The sequence below is a fragment of the Truncatella angustata genome, assembly GCF_020726525.1.
Source record: "Truncatella angustata strain MPI-SDFR-AT-0073 chromosome Unknown BKA67scaffold_2, whole genome shotgun sequence".
Taxonomy (NCBI): Eukaryota; Fungi; Ascomycota; class Sordariomycetes; order Amphisphaeriales; family Sporocadaceae; genus Truncatella; species Truncatella angustata.
The window spans coordinates 7,284,223-7,298,045 of NW_025763382.1; the positions used below are offsets into that span (position 1 = coordinate 7,284,223).

A 13,823-nucleotide genomic window follows, 5' to 3' on the forward strand; every position below is an offset into this window, starting at 1 on the left:
ATTCAATTCGTATGCATTTATGTCGTTGATCTTTGGCTGATCTATAAACGGGTGGATGCGACTGCGACAAGGCGTTTGAACCGTAGCCTCAATCTACTCTGTCCTCTTCCTTAAAGATATTGTTATAGAAGCCCAACTTCCCATTCTGATAAGACGTGATGGAGTAGGCGAAAGCCAAATATTTTTCATTGACGAGACACTTCGAGAGCAAATCATCCTTCTGTTCGAGCGCTTGCACCATCTGCACATAGTCTTGTCGCTCATAACATCGGTGCCTTTCTTCCTCGTCTGCGGGGAGGCCGTCTTCTTTGTAACTCTCGGGTGAGCCAAAGTGGATGGGCACGACATTGAGGAAAGCCGGGAACGATACAAGCTCCCAAGGTAACGTACATGCACCTTCCCAGTCGATAATCGCAATGACCTCAAAATATTCATTGACGACCATGTTGTTGTGGAGGAAATCGGCATGACAGAGTGGGAATGGCCCACGACCATGTCGCGACAGATAACTAGCCATGGCTTTGACTTGAGACGGGAACTGATTGATAGCCCCAAGAACTTGTTCAGCTGGTCCTCCTTTCATCAGCTGTAAGATTTCATCTTTTCCACGCGGAAAACTGGCATGTTCCGCCCAAGCCTTGAGGAAGTCTGTTGTTGTGTTGAATGGTCCGCCAATATCTGGGAATGGACCAATATCGTATTCGCCATTTTCAGTTCTGAAAATGGTTCCGATCTTAGAAAATCGCAAATCGGTCATTCGTACCTGTTTTGACATTAGTAAATCTACGATGTATTGAGATGAGCGCCTACTGACATGACACTCAGCGACCGAGCGGTAGAAGCTCTGGCGATGGGCCAAGGGGATCTGGCCTTTATGATTCTCATATCCACCTGCGGCATCCATAGCGGTACTCCCTGGAATGAATTCCATCAGGATGAAGGGGACACCGATAGCATTGTTCTCGTCAACTTCATATGCGAAAATCTCAGGCACTGGAAGGTCAGATCGGTCTTTGATGAATTGCATCACAGCTATCTCACTGCGCAGCTTCATCGATTCTGCAACAGATTTATACAGACTGATCCGGGCAACCCATCGAGTCTGGTTCGAAAACTCGAGCAATCGAACAAGGTTGTGTAACCCATTAGTGATTTTGTCGAGCGGTACGCATGACAGCCCGTTATTTTGTTGCGAGGCTAGCTCGCAGAGCTTAGCCCAGTCCGTTTTCTGGATGGCTTCATGCACAAGATCCCCGTCAAACTCAGTTGTGCTCCAGTTGAGGGAATTAATTTGTGGCGACATTGACGACATGGCGGCGAAGGTGATGAGATGTTGAGATGGCCATGGAGAGCAATGCCAGAAACCATGTATTTGTAGGCAAGCGGGAGACGCTATGACCAGCACTCAGGCACCAGTTACATTGAGCACACGCTGTTTTCATCCAGGCGAGAAGTGAACTTCTATGGCCTTTCATACAAAGCTGGTTCGTAATGGCAAAATGTCACTTTTTTGCTGTGCTAATTTGCTAAAAGAGCGGATAGTACATATGGACAAATAGCACCAACAGATAATCTCAAAAATAGCTTATAGAACCGTCCAAATCTCCAAAAACAAAATGCAAATTAGGTGGCAGCATTAAAATGAATGTGAGCGACTACATCATCATCAAGCTCTCAAGAGGGTTTTCAATGAATCAGAGTATCTTTTACGATACAGGGCAACCTAGATCGAGTTAAGATCAATTCTGCGTGCCACTTTCACACCTTTCACTCGCTTGACCTGTTTGTTGCGCGAGAAATGCCACGCAGGTAGTGCATGCGTTTCAAATAGCGATCTGCCGGAAATTTTAGCTAGTTCTAGGAGGCGTCTTATCGCGTATAAATCAAGATCATTCCGTCTCAAGGCGACTTGAAATTTATGTTGTAACATCTACCAAAGTATGTACTTCTCTCTACAATGGGAAACCAGCTTAACGTCATTAGCTACAGACAGCTGTAGAGAGAGTTACAGTTGAGGAATGGGTCCGGCAACAAGAATCATTTTTGAAAACGCCGCAGCGGGCATAGAAGTTTCTTTTTTGTTTAGAGCCCATTACACAATACGTAATGGATCCCATGGCGCAAACATGGAGCAATTTTTGGTTCCCACTCACATATCATGTTTGGTATGTTGTCGTACAGTCATATAGCATACTCTATCGTATCGAACCAACTTTGGGGGCTGGAAAATTTGGGGTGGAGGGATAAACAATCATGGCCAACCCACCTCGGGTGGCCCACACCCTGATGATGGATAGAAGCATCCATCACCAAATGTACATACTCATTGTGTAATGTGGGATACCCAAAACTGCTTGCCTGAATCAAGGCTTACTACTCATGCTTAGATGATCGCAGGGAATCTGCCACCTCGATCCGTCATCTTCATCCGCATTCTTACCAGGAGCCCATCGAGGATATGTCATACGAGGCCATCCTCATACGTTGAATACAGTCATAGAGAAAGCTCTCTCGATCAGATCCAAGCTGCCGACCTGCCAAACTTATATAGTTGCTTGCGGCCGTCTAATCCGGCGTCATCGATTGCGCACCACCAGATTGTACCGCTCAATATACAGACCTTGTAGCCGCCTTGTCTTCCCAATTTCTGCGATTCTCATGCAAATACAACCGATACTGTGAAGAAAAGTTGACGCATGACGAATCTGCCATTCGTCCATAGTTCCGATTGTCATGGGGGATGATCCGCCACTTCACAGGCCGGGGATGCTGGATTATAGTGAAGTTGGTAAGACTACACTAGCCATACGAATGGGTATGAGCTGTTTCGTGAAATACGTTAGATTTTCTGATCTGAACTGTTAAACGTACATTAACATAGTTGTACTATGACCCGAGCATTTAAGACTCATAGAGAACAGAAATAGACATATATGGTGGACCATGTTTGGCAGAAATACTAGATACGGCAGGTCGAGAGGAATTCACAGCATTGCTGAACAAATGGGTCGAGGAGAGTGGTGAATCGGTCTTTTGTGTATAGCATCGTGTCACAATGGTCATTTCTCATAATCAGCCAAGTTTGAGACTGATTCAAGAAGAGAGACATTGATCAAGTGTGCTGCCATTCCAGAAATAGCTGCAAGTACAGTGTTGGTGCTCGTGGGAAACAAGGACAATTCAGGGGATATAGCAGCGTCAAAATCTGAAGCGCAAAGCCCTCGCGGAAGAATTTAGTCGTAAATTCTGGGAGGTATTGGCTTGGAGTGGCATCGGTGTGAAATTCTTTTTCGCAGAAGTCGTCAGAACACCACGCCGCCTACCTCAGCCTTCTAGCTAAAGACAACAGTTTGTCGTCAATTATGGTCAAACCCATCGGGATACGCCTGTGTTCATGCTCGGTCTCTTTCATGGTCTACTTACAACATGCATGTATCGGTACTGTAATTTCCATCAACCTCAATTGAGCACATCGCCAATCCATTTGATAAGTTCTTGAGAAGGTTGTGTGAAACCTGACAATGCGGTGCAGTTCCATCGATTTTACTGCTCCAGCATGAGTCTAGTACCTTCGTAAAGTCCGTCACGGGTATTGAATTAACCTCGTAGCCTACAATTATCAAAAACTACCCACTATTTCTTTTCTCTCTTCTCTAATCAAATGTTCACCCCGTAACCGGATGGATCGGCGCCAACACCGCTATAGACCCACAAGTTGGTTAACTAGCGCGCATTAGATTGCCATTGTACGAATTAGAGTTGGTACTATAAGAGGTGTGGGTATCTTGGGCCTGATATAATAATACGTGCCGTACTATGTACGGGATGTCACATTGCCAGACACCAGAATCAAAAGATGTTACAGGTATCACACAGAATGTCGTTCACAGCTTATAATGTCTTTTCTCAGCGAATGCAACCCTCTTTACTTGCAACATCTTGTTACGTGATGCGCCGCGGATGCTCGCGCGTGTCTCTTGCCACCGTAATGTACTCTTATCAGTTGCACAAGGTCGTGATGCTGTGTTGTTTCGGCTGAGTGCGCCAGCAAGTTTAATTCGCCGCCTTCACGGTCAAGCAGTGTCTCGCAAACTATCGCCGCTCCTACCCCATATTTGCTCATGGTGCGCACATGCATAAAACGTGCGAGCACAGACTGTAACTTAGACAGCAGGTATGCATCGCTCGCATAAGGGGCTGGACTCCACCTCTCAACCCCTGCCAGTGCTGCCTGACTTTCAGAGGTTGCACCCAAGGCCTGTGGGCTAGGGGCGTTACTTTTCAAAGGCGAGGGCGGCGCAATCAAGATAACATGGTCTCTTTTGCGTGAGAGCCATGATCACGGGCAAGCAGTGAGTCTGTTTGAATGAATCGGGCGTGGTTGAAAGTTGGCCATGATGCAAACACCCAGGAAAAGTCTTGGCGTGAGTGAAGGTTTTTACTGCCAGCAACCACGTAGCATGGCTCCCCTGAATCAACTCCGGTCGCTTGGTAGTTAACGCACAGCGATTAAGTTTATGTGCGCATATTCGATCACTGCTTCGCATTCACTTTGATTTCTGATAACCTGACCTGGACATCGGTTTGAAATGGCTACAAAACTCTACGATTACGGACATGAGCACTTAGATGGGACAAGAATGAACACATAACATAAATACGCAGTCATTAGATCTACTAGCATAAGATCGGGAACGAATCTAACTTGTTGTTCTCGATATTTTGCGGCGGAAATGCGGTAGATTTGTAAGACGTCCTTCAAGGGAAGCCCTGACCGTTGTGTTCGATATAAGCGTTAGGAATTCGGTATGGACAGGTATAGACTGATTACTGAGTCTATATCTCGACCGCCTCGTCGGTTTAAGCTTGTTACTAGCGGAGTTCGGAGATGGTTGAAAGAATCGAAGGCGCGCACGAGGCGGCTGCTTTGCCAAAGTTGAAACTGTAGATACAGGGAGAGGTATGACAGAGAATGACCGGTTGTTTCCGGAGAAGCTAACTGTATATGGAGCATCAGCGATACCGGGGAAATGTCAAATCGTATCACACTTTGGGTCTTGCAATTACGTTTCAGGCGACGTATACGGATCCGTAGGTTGATCCATCTCATACTTACTTGATGTCGAATCTCTTGAGACCATGGTGGTAATACAACTTTGTTTGTGGGGTTAGAAATAGGGCGAACTACTATTCAGTTTTCCCAGAGGCAGCGGAATACCGGGTTGCTCAAAGCGTGGGTTGGTCACAGGCGTGGAAAGCCGGCACACGAGTCCCTCCCAGTTGCGCTTTTTGGATCCATCTCCTTGCAATGCGCCAGTTTGGACGTTCGCTTCGGAAGACAAGTTGCTCATCGTCAGAGAAGTTTTACCGAGGAGGCCATTCAGGCTGTCAGAAGGTCAGGTGGCAATCTAAGGTCGTCGGTAGGGGAAGGTGTGGAACTCCTGTGTCGTAGACGGCATTCACAAGAGGTTTTAGCATTGCGCACAGGAAGAGGAGCGTCCAGTGCTCTGTCGTAGGTGGAGATCGAAATACCCGGTGGAGTTTTGCTGTCGCCCGCACAGCTACTTGGGGCACTTACCAGCCAGCCTAAGCGTGGGTAGACGGGCCGGTGAAGAGAAGGCAGTAAGATTTTGACCATGGTGCCTGTCACACGGGGACCAGTATCGCAAGTTTTGACGAGAAACGTTGCCAGCAGAATGCCGCCAAGCCTGGTTCAAGAGTCCTGACAAGAACAGGTCAATGGGAAAATGTGTCCTGCAGCTACCGTATGGATTTGTGACGACGATACGCTGGCGGACAGGTTGGATCATTGTAACATATGTATATGTCGTCATGTATTCTCAAAGGATTGTTTTTAGCCTTGGAAAATGGTTGCGAGAAGGAGCGAAGGAGCATCTGCGCCGGGTGGCTTGGATATGATGTGATTCTGTTCTGCTGCGGACGGATGGTAATTATCGCATTTGAGTCAGATTCAAGCGTTCAATACCGAAAGGATTTGTGGGGTGGGCTCGCTGTTCAGAGGTGGTCATGCTTTCTTCTTCTTCTTCCTCTTTTTTTTTTTTTAGATGGTCGCTGAATTTGGACCACTCAAAACGTGTCTGCCTTCTTGGCAGACGCAGCTCGTGGTTCAATCCGGGAGCGCCATGATGTATGTAACTCCTTCCCGTTCTTGGTTCCCTGTTGGGCCGTTTGTCTCCAAATGGCTTGGTCGCGTGACCACCTGAAGTGCAGCGAGTGAGACTGGCTGGGTGAGATCTGACCTAAGACCAAGAAGGAGGATTGCGACCGCATGCGTATGTACTCGCTGGGTAGGCACCAGCCAAGAAAAAGAAGGACCAGCATTGTGATAGGGCGCCCTGCTGGGGAAATTTCCAGCCGCAAGGGTGTGGATCAAATATGCTTAAGATTGACAGGGCGGTCCACAGCGCCGGGATCACCTAGTGCCGAAACCGTCTCGAAATGATGCCGCCTGGTCAACGCTATTGGGCAGGCCAAGTATGTGGATATTTCTCATTTCAGAAGATATGACAGCCATACGAGCTATAAATTGATTTTCTGGGGCGCAAGTCCCCGCTGTGACAAAAATATGTCACCCAGAAGGAGCCTGCACACGATGGCGTTGCACGCTAAGCTTCTTTTTAAGGTTAGTTTGCTCGTATCCCGAGACGCTTCCATGCCTCTGGATCAAACTATTACGAGATAGGAGCGTGAGCACGCGAGTGATTATGAGCTCGATAGTACAATTATCTTCCTAGATGGCAAGCATGGCGGCATGGACTACATACACCCTAGATTTCATATTTCACAATGACTGCAGAACACCACAGGAGGCTGCAAATGCCTTTTGATGGTAGGAATTTCGTCTTCGCCATAATTGCTACCTCCATTCTCGCCGCCAAGACATTCCGCATCTATTCGCATTCGAGTGCCATCTCGACTTTCGAGACCATCATCTGGAGCGCTTCATTTTATGCGCAAGACTTGCTGTTTCTTCTATCCCTCCGCTTCCTATTTTCCAAGATCAACCCCTCCTCACAGCGCCTTCGTTATGGCGTTACCGCAGTTGCCTTCCTCGCCGCATCGGCCCTCCTGCTGATGGCCGCTGCTACAATTTCCGTCTTCCTGGTTACCGGCTCGGAGATCCACTGGCAGCACATCGGCGTTCTCAATGACTCTTCCGGCTCTAAAATGATGTTTTCAGCAGGATTTAAAACCTTCGCAGTGGTATTGGTCAGCCTGCTCCTGCCGAGCTGGTTTGCACGCAGGATCTATTTCGACGTAGCAGGAGCGGCCGTCGATGTGGTCACCGAGCTCTTTAATCTCGTGCTCGAACTCGCAAAGCATCGCTCTTGTAACAGGTACGAGAAGATCATCTCGTTGGAAGACGGAGATGAGTTCATCGACCGAGACGGATCAAATTTCAGCGGAACCACAATTTTCCGCATTGCAATCGGGCTCGTACTGCTACTACAGATGGCCTTGGCTTTTGTCCACTCCGACGACCAGAGGCTGAGCTCGCTGAGCTGGACGCTACCGTTGACGCCGTTCACGGAACCCTCACACTCGTCGGCGCAGTTGAACGATCTCCCAGGGTCCCATGCCAACAGCTTCGAAAGCTTGGCGAGCGATGGAGGGTTCCTCAACTCTACTGCCCTGACCGACCCAGTACAGCTCTCCTGGCTGCCCAAGGAAGTCCAGGTTCCGGGCTTTGAGGACTGGTACACCGAGGGCGGTCAGCACTACAATTCAAGCGCCGATCCACTCAAAGTCTCCAACTTGGATAACGAACTGTACCCTGCACTACAGAAGCAGATTGCAGACATCAAGATCCGACATGTGGTCCTTCTCGTTCTTGAGAGCACGAGGAGCGACGTCTTCCCTATCCTGAATGCCACTAGCATCCGGAACCGCTTGGCGGAAGCACACTCTGACAAAAAATTGACGACCGAGGAGGTTGAGAAGTTGGCAAACCTGACAAACACTGCAAGATTCCTTGCGGGCATCCCAACTAATACTACCCAACAACCCCGAACGACCGGCGGCAGTATTCGAGCCCACAACGCCTTCACGACTGCATCATATACGCTGAAGAGTCTGGTCGGGACTCTTTGTGGCATTGCTCCAATGACTGTCGATTTTGACTCGGAGGTGTCACATCATGTCTACCAGCCGTGTCTGGCGCAGATCTTTGAGGCCTTCAACCTGCTCGATCACGGCAATCGTACCGACGGCACGGATTTCACATCCTTCAACTGGAAGTCCTTGTTTATGCAGTCTGTCACCGGGGAGTACGACAAGCAGAGCGCCCTCATGCCCAAGACCGGATATACCAACGAGACGTTCATCACAAAGGAGTACCTCAAGAGCCCCGACGCCAAGTTCGGTCCCGAGGATGCTCCCGACATCAATTACTACGGCATGCCGGAGGTGGTCCTGGAGGAATACGTGCGGGACGCGTTCTCCACGGCAAACAAGAACGACGAGCGACTGTTCCTGACGCATCTCACAAGCACGAGTCACCACCCGTTCAAGACACCCGCCGCCGCCGCAGCCGATGCTGCCAAGGCCAGCAGTAGCAAGAGAAGCCTCGACGACCTTTCGGCATACCTGGATGCGATAGGGTACGTGGACCGATGGATCAGCAAGATAATGGACATCATGGACGAGCAAGGCGTCACCGACGAGACCCTGCTCGTTCTCGTCGGCGACCACGGGATATCCCTGCCGGAGGACGACGCCATCACGCCCTACGAGAACCCAAATGTGGGCAACTTCCGCGTGCCGCTGCTGTTCCACCACCCGAAACTCCCGCATATCGACATAACCGACGCCGTCATCTCGTCCCAGATCCTCCCCACGGTGCTGGATCTCCTCCTGGAAACCAAGTCGCTGTCCGAGCCCGAGGGCCGCGCAGCACAGGACCTGGTGCGGAACTACGAGGGCCAGTCGCTGCTGAGACCGATGAACAAGGTTTCACAGAGCGGACAGGGCGACTGGCAGTTCACCGTGTCGAACCCCGGCGGCACCATGGTGTCGGTCCGGGACGCTCGTCAGCCCCGCTGGCGGTTGGTTGTGCCGATCGCGGCGGACGCCGCCTGGCGGTTCACAGACCTGGACATGGATCCCTACGAGAAGAAGCCCCTGGAGGCGCACAGCTACAAGAAGCTGCTGACGGGCGTGAAAGTCATGCACGGGGCCGAGAGGGCCGAGTGGGTCGAGGAGGCCGCGTTGGTGACGAGGTGGTGGGTTGAAGAAAACCGGCGGCGGTGGCAATATGATCCGTAACTTGTATAAATAAAAACTTGAATAATTATCCTAAGAAATACTGGCAAGGGTTTGGCTCGCTGCAACTCGACGACGTTGAAAACGCTCACAATGTAGCTGCCAACGGAACCGATCATAGTCTATTGGTACCCCACTTTTTCAATTGGCTGTCCCTGTTTTGACCCATGCTCAGCTATAAACCACCATGATGGTCTATAGCTATGACTGTTCAACTCTCGGAGCTATGCCGCATTGGCCAATGCGCTGCTAGACACCGACCCTGGAGAAAACGTCACATCTAACATTCCAAGCTGCAAGATTTCAATCCCGACAACTCTCAACCAACACTTCTCAACAATAAGAAACGACACAGTCACCTGTCCTAGGCGACCGATCTGGCAGGTCAGAGCACCAAGCCCAAGCCCACATGCCTTTGAGCAACAAAGGGGGAGACCAGCCCCGAGCCCGAAGACCACTGAGCCACCGACGCCGACGGCATCCGGTTCACCCGGCAGGACGGCTTCTCGGCCGAGCAGCGTGCGCACGGCTGAAGTCGCACCACACCCCGTGACGAGGGCGACCCGGCGCCACGCAAAAGGAGGTAAGAGGATATTTGTCTCTCGTGCTGCAGCACCAGCCTAGTCCGTCCCGATCTGATGCGTCGCAAACCCCGAGTGGGAGTTCGAGTCTAACGTCTGGAAGGCCGACGAGGAGACGCACGAGGCGGTGCGTCGTCTCTTCGACGTTGAGAGGAGGGAGCCGAGGGACGAATTTCTGAGCTGGGGAATTTGAGGATTCCGAACGTGCGGGTGCCTAGACCCTCGAGAGGTTCCTCCTCATAGGGCTTGCTAGGAGGCGGTGTTGGGGCCTCCGGATGTTTGCTAGACTACAATTATGGACGAGGTTCTGCGGATAGCTAGAGAGGCAGGGTGTCCGGTCCTGGTCTTGGTCATTCCTCCTACACCTTGGAAGGAGACCTGAGCCAAGATGGCGGGTAAGCCTCCGGACGAGAAGAGGCAGATTCAACAAGACATCTTGAAAGGAGCGAGGGTTTTCTGCAAATCCTTGTGGTTCGTGCGCATGGGATAGACTTTGTTCTTCGGGAGGGCTACAGGATTGGGGCTCGCGCTAGTTACGCTTGTCCCAGTGCGGACCGAACATCTAATAGGAGATGAGACCGCCGATCAGCGACGAGGACGCATATTCCGTCTCATACTGTAATATAAAGAGTTGCAAACTTGAACGCTTCTGTTACTACGACGAAAGTGTAATTACTACCACATGGTGCTACCATGACTGGTAGGGCGAGTCGCCCCATTGTCACCCAAACACAGTGACATGACTGTCCGAGGAGTCTTACCACTTCTCAACAAATGGCCTGATATCGACTTCCCAAGTGAGCCCAGACCTGTGCTGCGTGTGTAAATTCCAATACGTCTCTGCAATCTGCAAATATGTCAGCGCTGCGACCATCAGGTTGATGAGAGGATTAAACTCACGGAATCAGGAGCAATCTTCCCGTCCTCGACTCCGCCATTGACCTCGTAAGACTTGGTCCTGGCAATGTCGATGACACCGTCAATGACGGCATGCGCTACATGGACGCCCTTCGGCTGGTACTCGCGGGCAATCGACTGCGTGAGGGCCCGCTTGGCCCATTTGCCTGCTGCAAACGCCGAGAACCGGGGAGAGCCCCTGACCGATGCGGTCGCGCCCGTCACGATCAGGGTAGGAGGGTACTTGGACGTGGGAACAGCCTCCTCAAGGAGCGGCAGAGTCTTCTGGGCGAAGTTGAAGAATCCTCGACTATCGACCGGTCAGCACCAAACGTTCGAGGAGAGATTTCAAAGGTTCACCATACATGTTGGCATCGATGCTAGACTCGAGCTCCTCTGGCTGAACCTCTGCGAAGGGCTTCGGCGCTGGCCGGGCAGATGGGTTGAAAACAGCTGCAGCCAGTTTGTAGTCCGGCAAATCCTTTTTGATGGTCTCAAATGCAGCTTTAAGCGACTCGATACTACTTGCATCTGCATCAATGCCGATAGCTTTGCCACCAGCGTCGTTGATCTCCTTGACTGTTGCTTCGTAGCTCTTTGACGACCTAGAGAGCAGGACCACTGGATACGCCTTGGAGAAGCGAATCGCTGCTGCACGGCCTAGCAAATGATTAGAAGATTCTCAAAAGCCGTATCGTATTAGACTTACCTGTTCCGGGGCCAGCACCAATCACAACGGCATAGAATTTTGATGCCATGATGGATTCGAAAGGTCAACGTTGGTTTATGAGATAAGTTTCTTGGGCCCGGACGAATCAATTATTTGAAAAAGCCGAGGAATGATAAAGAACTGATTTGAACAGTCTCAGCAGTTTCAAGCATTAATATAGGCAGGAGGATATGACCTGGACACAATGCGAATTGGTGATGTGAAGTCAGGACAGCCAATCGGGTCGGCTGGGCTGGATTATTAATTCCCCCGCAATGACGCGAGGTAGAGTTAGCCAACCACTTAAGCTTCCTGATCACACAATCCAACCACTTCTGGCGCAACTCTTTGACTGACAAATCAGTTCTTTATCATTCCTCACCGGACAACGAAATGGCATGGCACTAAACATGCGATTGTGGGAGGATTGATTTCCCATCTCTTCCCTCTGGCATGAATTCAACACCAAAACAAATCCCCCGCCCCGCCCCCGGTTGTTGTGGTAGTTCAATTGCTCATGCGTACGACGAACTCGAGTGTTAATCCACCACCGCCGCAAGATGCATACATGCCTCAGTGTAGGGACTCAGGAACTTGCGTACAACGCATCGAACACGATCTTGACCTGGACGTCGCTTTGGCAGTACCATTTAATGATGTCTTTCGTGTAATTCTCTTCTGGTTCCAGCAATTGTGATCGTGATGGCCAACCAAATGGGGAAGGGTAGTTTGTCACAGCTGCTGAGTCGACAAACCCAAACTGGTCAACGTCAGGCCACTCCGCTCTGAATCTTGCATGGTCGCAACGGTTGATTATGAAGACCGCTTTCAGAGATTGCATTTTGCTGAGGACTCCGTGATCAAGTTCATCTCATTGATCACCTCCCGTATAAAATGCCAACTTTTCAATCGACATGTCCAGTGCTCAATGTTGAGCTCCTTCGGCAGGCGGGCACCGATTTGACGGTGTGAGAAGCGTGTGCGTCCGGGATATCTGTGGTTGATGTTGTCAACAAAGAACACATGGTTCTTGAAATTGACCCTGGCATAAGCCGGGTTCAACCTCACGTGTGTGGCGTAACCGCAGTGCTTCCACAGCTCGCCGAGAGCGGGCATCGTCGGGAGACGAAAGCCCTGCCAATCAGATAGGTCAAGAGATCTGGCTTCAAATTTGGAATGTCTTGTTGTCGTATGACGCTTTCGTACCATCAGTAGGCACAGTTCCAATTGCATTCTTGAACCGAATCTTGTACTCCGCAAGGTCGATGGGGACATCCTCGTCATCAGCATGCGAGTTGGTCTAGGGCGACATAGAACCGTCCAGCATTCTCCAAGAAGAAATAGTGTCGTATGGGCAGAGTATCACATCGCCATTCATCCCATATCATGAGCTGGATCTCCTTGGGGAGTTTGAAAAAAACAATGGAACTCGAAGGGGGCGGTGAGTGTCTCGTTTTGGCGAGTGGGTGAGGCTGTTTCGTTGTCGCTGTTTAAGGACAGCTCATTGTTCGTGGCGGCCGCTGATGACGCGCCTTCGTTGGAAGAGTCTGCCAGCGGAGCTTCACTCATTGCTGATAAAGTGCAGCTGATGATGCGGTCACTGTTATGTGGTGACTACCACTGAGTGTTGGATTGAATATGAAGTCCAAGCCACTTTGACTTGATGGTGATGTGAGCTGATGGGTAGATATGAGCAGTCAACTTGACGCGCAAAATGGACCGAGGAGTACAAATGAGAAGGACTGCTTCTTCGGCCTTGGATAGCACGGGGACGGTGAATTTTTGCCTATGGCAGGAAAGCTCTCAGAGGTCGAATAGTCGTGGTAGCTTGATATCGACTTGCTGTAACAATGAAGGCGTGAGCTATTCAGCATGCCTACCTTGGGCCTGAAGAGACAATTCGGTAGGGCGTACCACAGGTGCCTTAGCAGAGCTATGGCCGCGATATTGCTGCACGTAATTATGCAGAGCCTCTTACCGAGCGGCCGCCGGGTTACTCTGGGTCTACTCCTCCGGACCGTTCTGTCACATTAATGGTCATTGAGGAAGATGGTGTCCATGCTGGGTGTTGTGATTGAAAGTGCCAGAACCCCAAAATATGTTAAATTCAAGCTGAGTACTACAGGGCTGATTTACCCCGCCAAGTGCGTTGTGGTGGTCGATTACAGCGCCAGGCTGCGGGGCAACGCCAGCTGGGTTAGGAAGGTGAGTTACATCTGTCCTCCCTCATTCATCTGGTTGTGGCAGCGAAGTGATCAGACGGTTGGTGTGCCCCAAAACGACCCAACTCTTGCACGCAACATCCGGTAGACCAATCTTTAAGGGCCAGCCTCTCCAAGGTTAATTCTTACTCA

At 50.5% G+C, this 13,823-nt stretch overlaps 3 protein-coding genes across 3 annotated transcripts; 1 reads left to right on the forward strand and 2 right to left on the reverse strand.

The window, feature by feature from the left end:
* Positions 1–24: 24 nt before the first annotated feature.
* On the reverse strand, positions 25–1,317 carry BKA67DRAFT_689627 (kinase-like domain-containing protein). Its single transcript, XM_046109111.1, has 2 exons — positions 815–1,317; positions 25–763 (listed from the first exon to the last, which is right to left on the reverse strand). The coding sequence occupies exons 1-2, from the start codon at positions 1,310–1,312 to the stop codon at positions 89–91; spliced, it is 1,173 nt and encodes a 390-aa protein (XP_045962737.1). The 5' UTR covers positions 1,313–1,317; the 3' UTR covers positions 25–88.
* Positions 1,318–6,613: 5,296 nt separating this feature from the next.
* On the forward strand, positions 6,614–9,285 carry BKA67DRAFT_591452 (alkaline-phosphatase-like protein; the record flags this gene model as incomplete). Its single annotated transcript, XM_046104718.1, has 3 exons — positions 6,614–6,643; positions 6,704–6,707; positions 6,818–9,285. The coding sequence occupies 3 exons, from the start codon at positions 6,614–6,616 to the stop codon at positions 9,283–9,285; spliced, it is 2,502 nt and encodes an 833-aa protein (XP_045962738.1).
* Positions 9,286–10,620: 1,335 nt separating this feature from the next.
* On the reverse strand, positions 10,621–11,518 carry BKA67DRAFT_656694 (uncharacterized protein; the record flags this gene model as incomplete). The annotated part of the gene is made up of 4 exons (XM_046106981.1): positions 10,621–10,710; positions 10,764–11,070; positions 11,126–11,420; positions 11,470–11,518. 4 exons carry the CDS (start codon positions 11,516–11,518, stop codon positions 10,621–10,623), a joined length of 741 nt encoding a protein of 246 aa, XP_045962739.1.
* Between the last annotated feature and the right edge of the window lie 2,305 nt (positions 11,519–13,823).

Excerpts from the sequence above, each read along its gene's own strand:
- BKA67DRAFT_689627 (XM_046109111.1), bottom strand. The coding sequence starts at position 1,312 with ATGTCGTCAATGTCGCCACAAATTAATTCCCTCAACTGGAGCACAACT. Across the intron at positions 764-814 it reads GCTCGGTCGCTGAGTGTCAT|GTACGAATGACCGATTTGCG; the intron begins GTCAGTAGGCGC and ends ATGTCAAAACAG.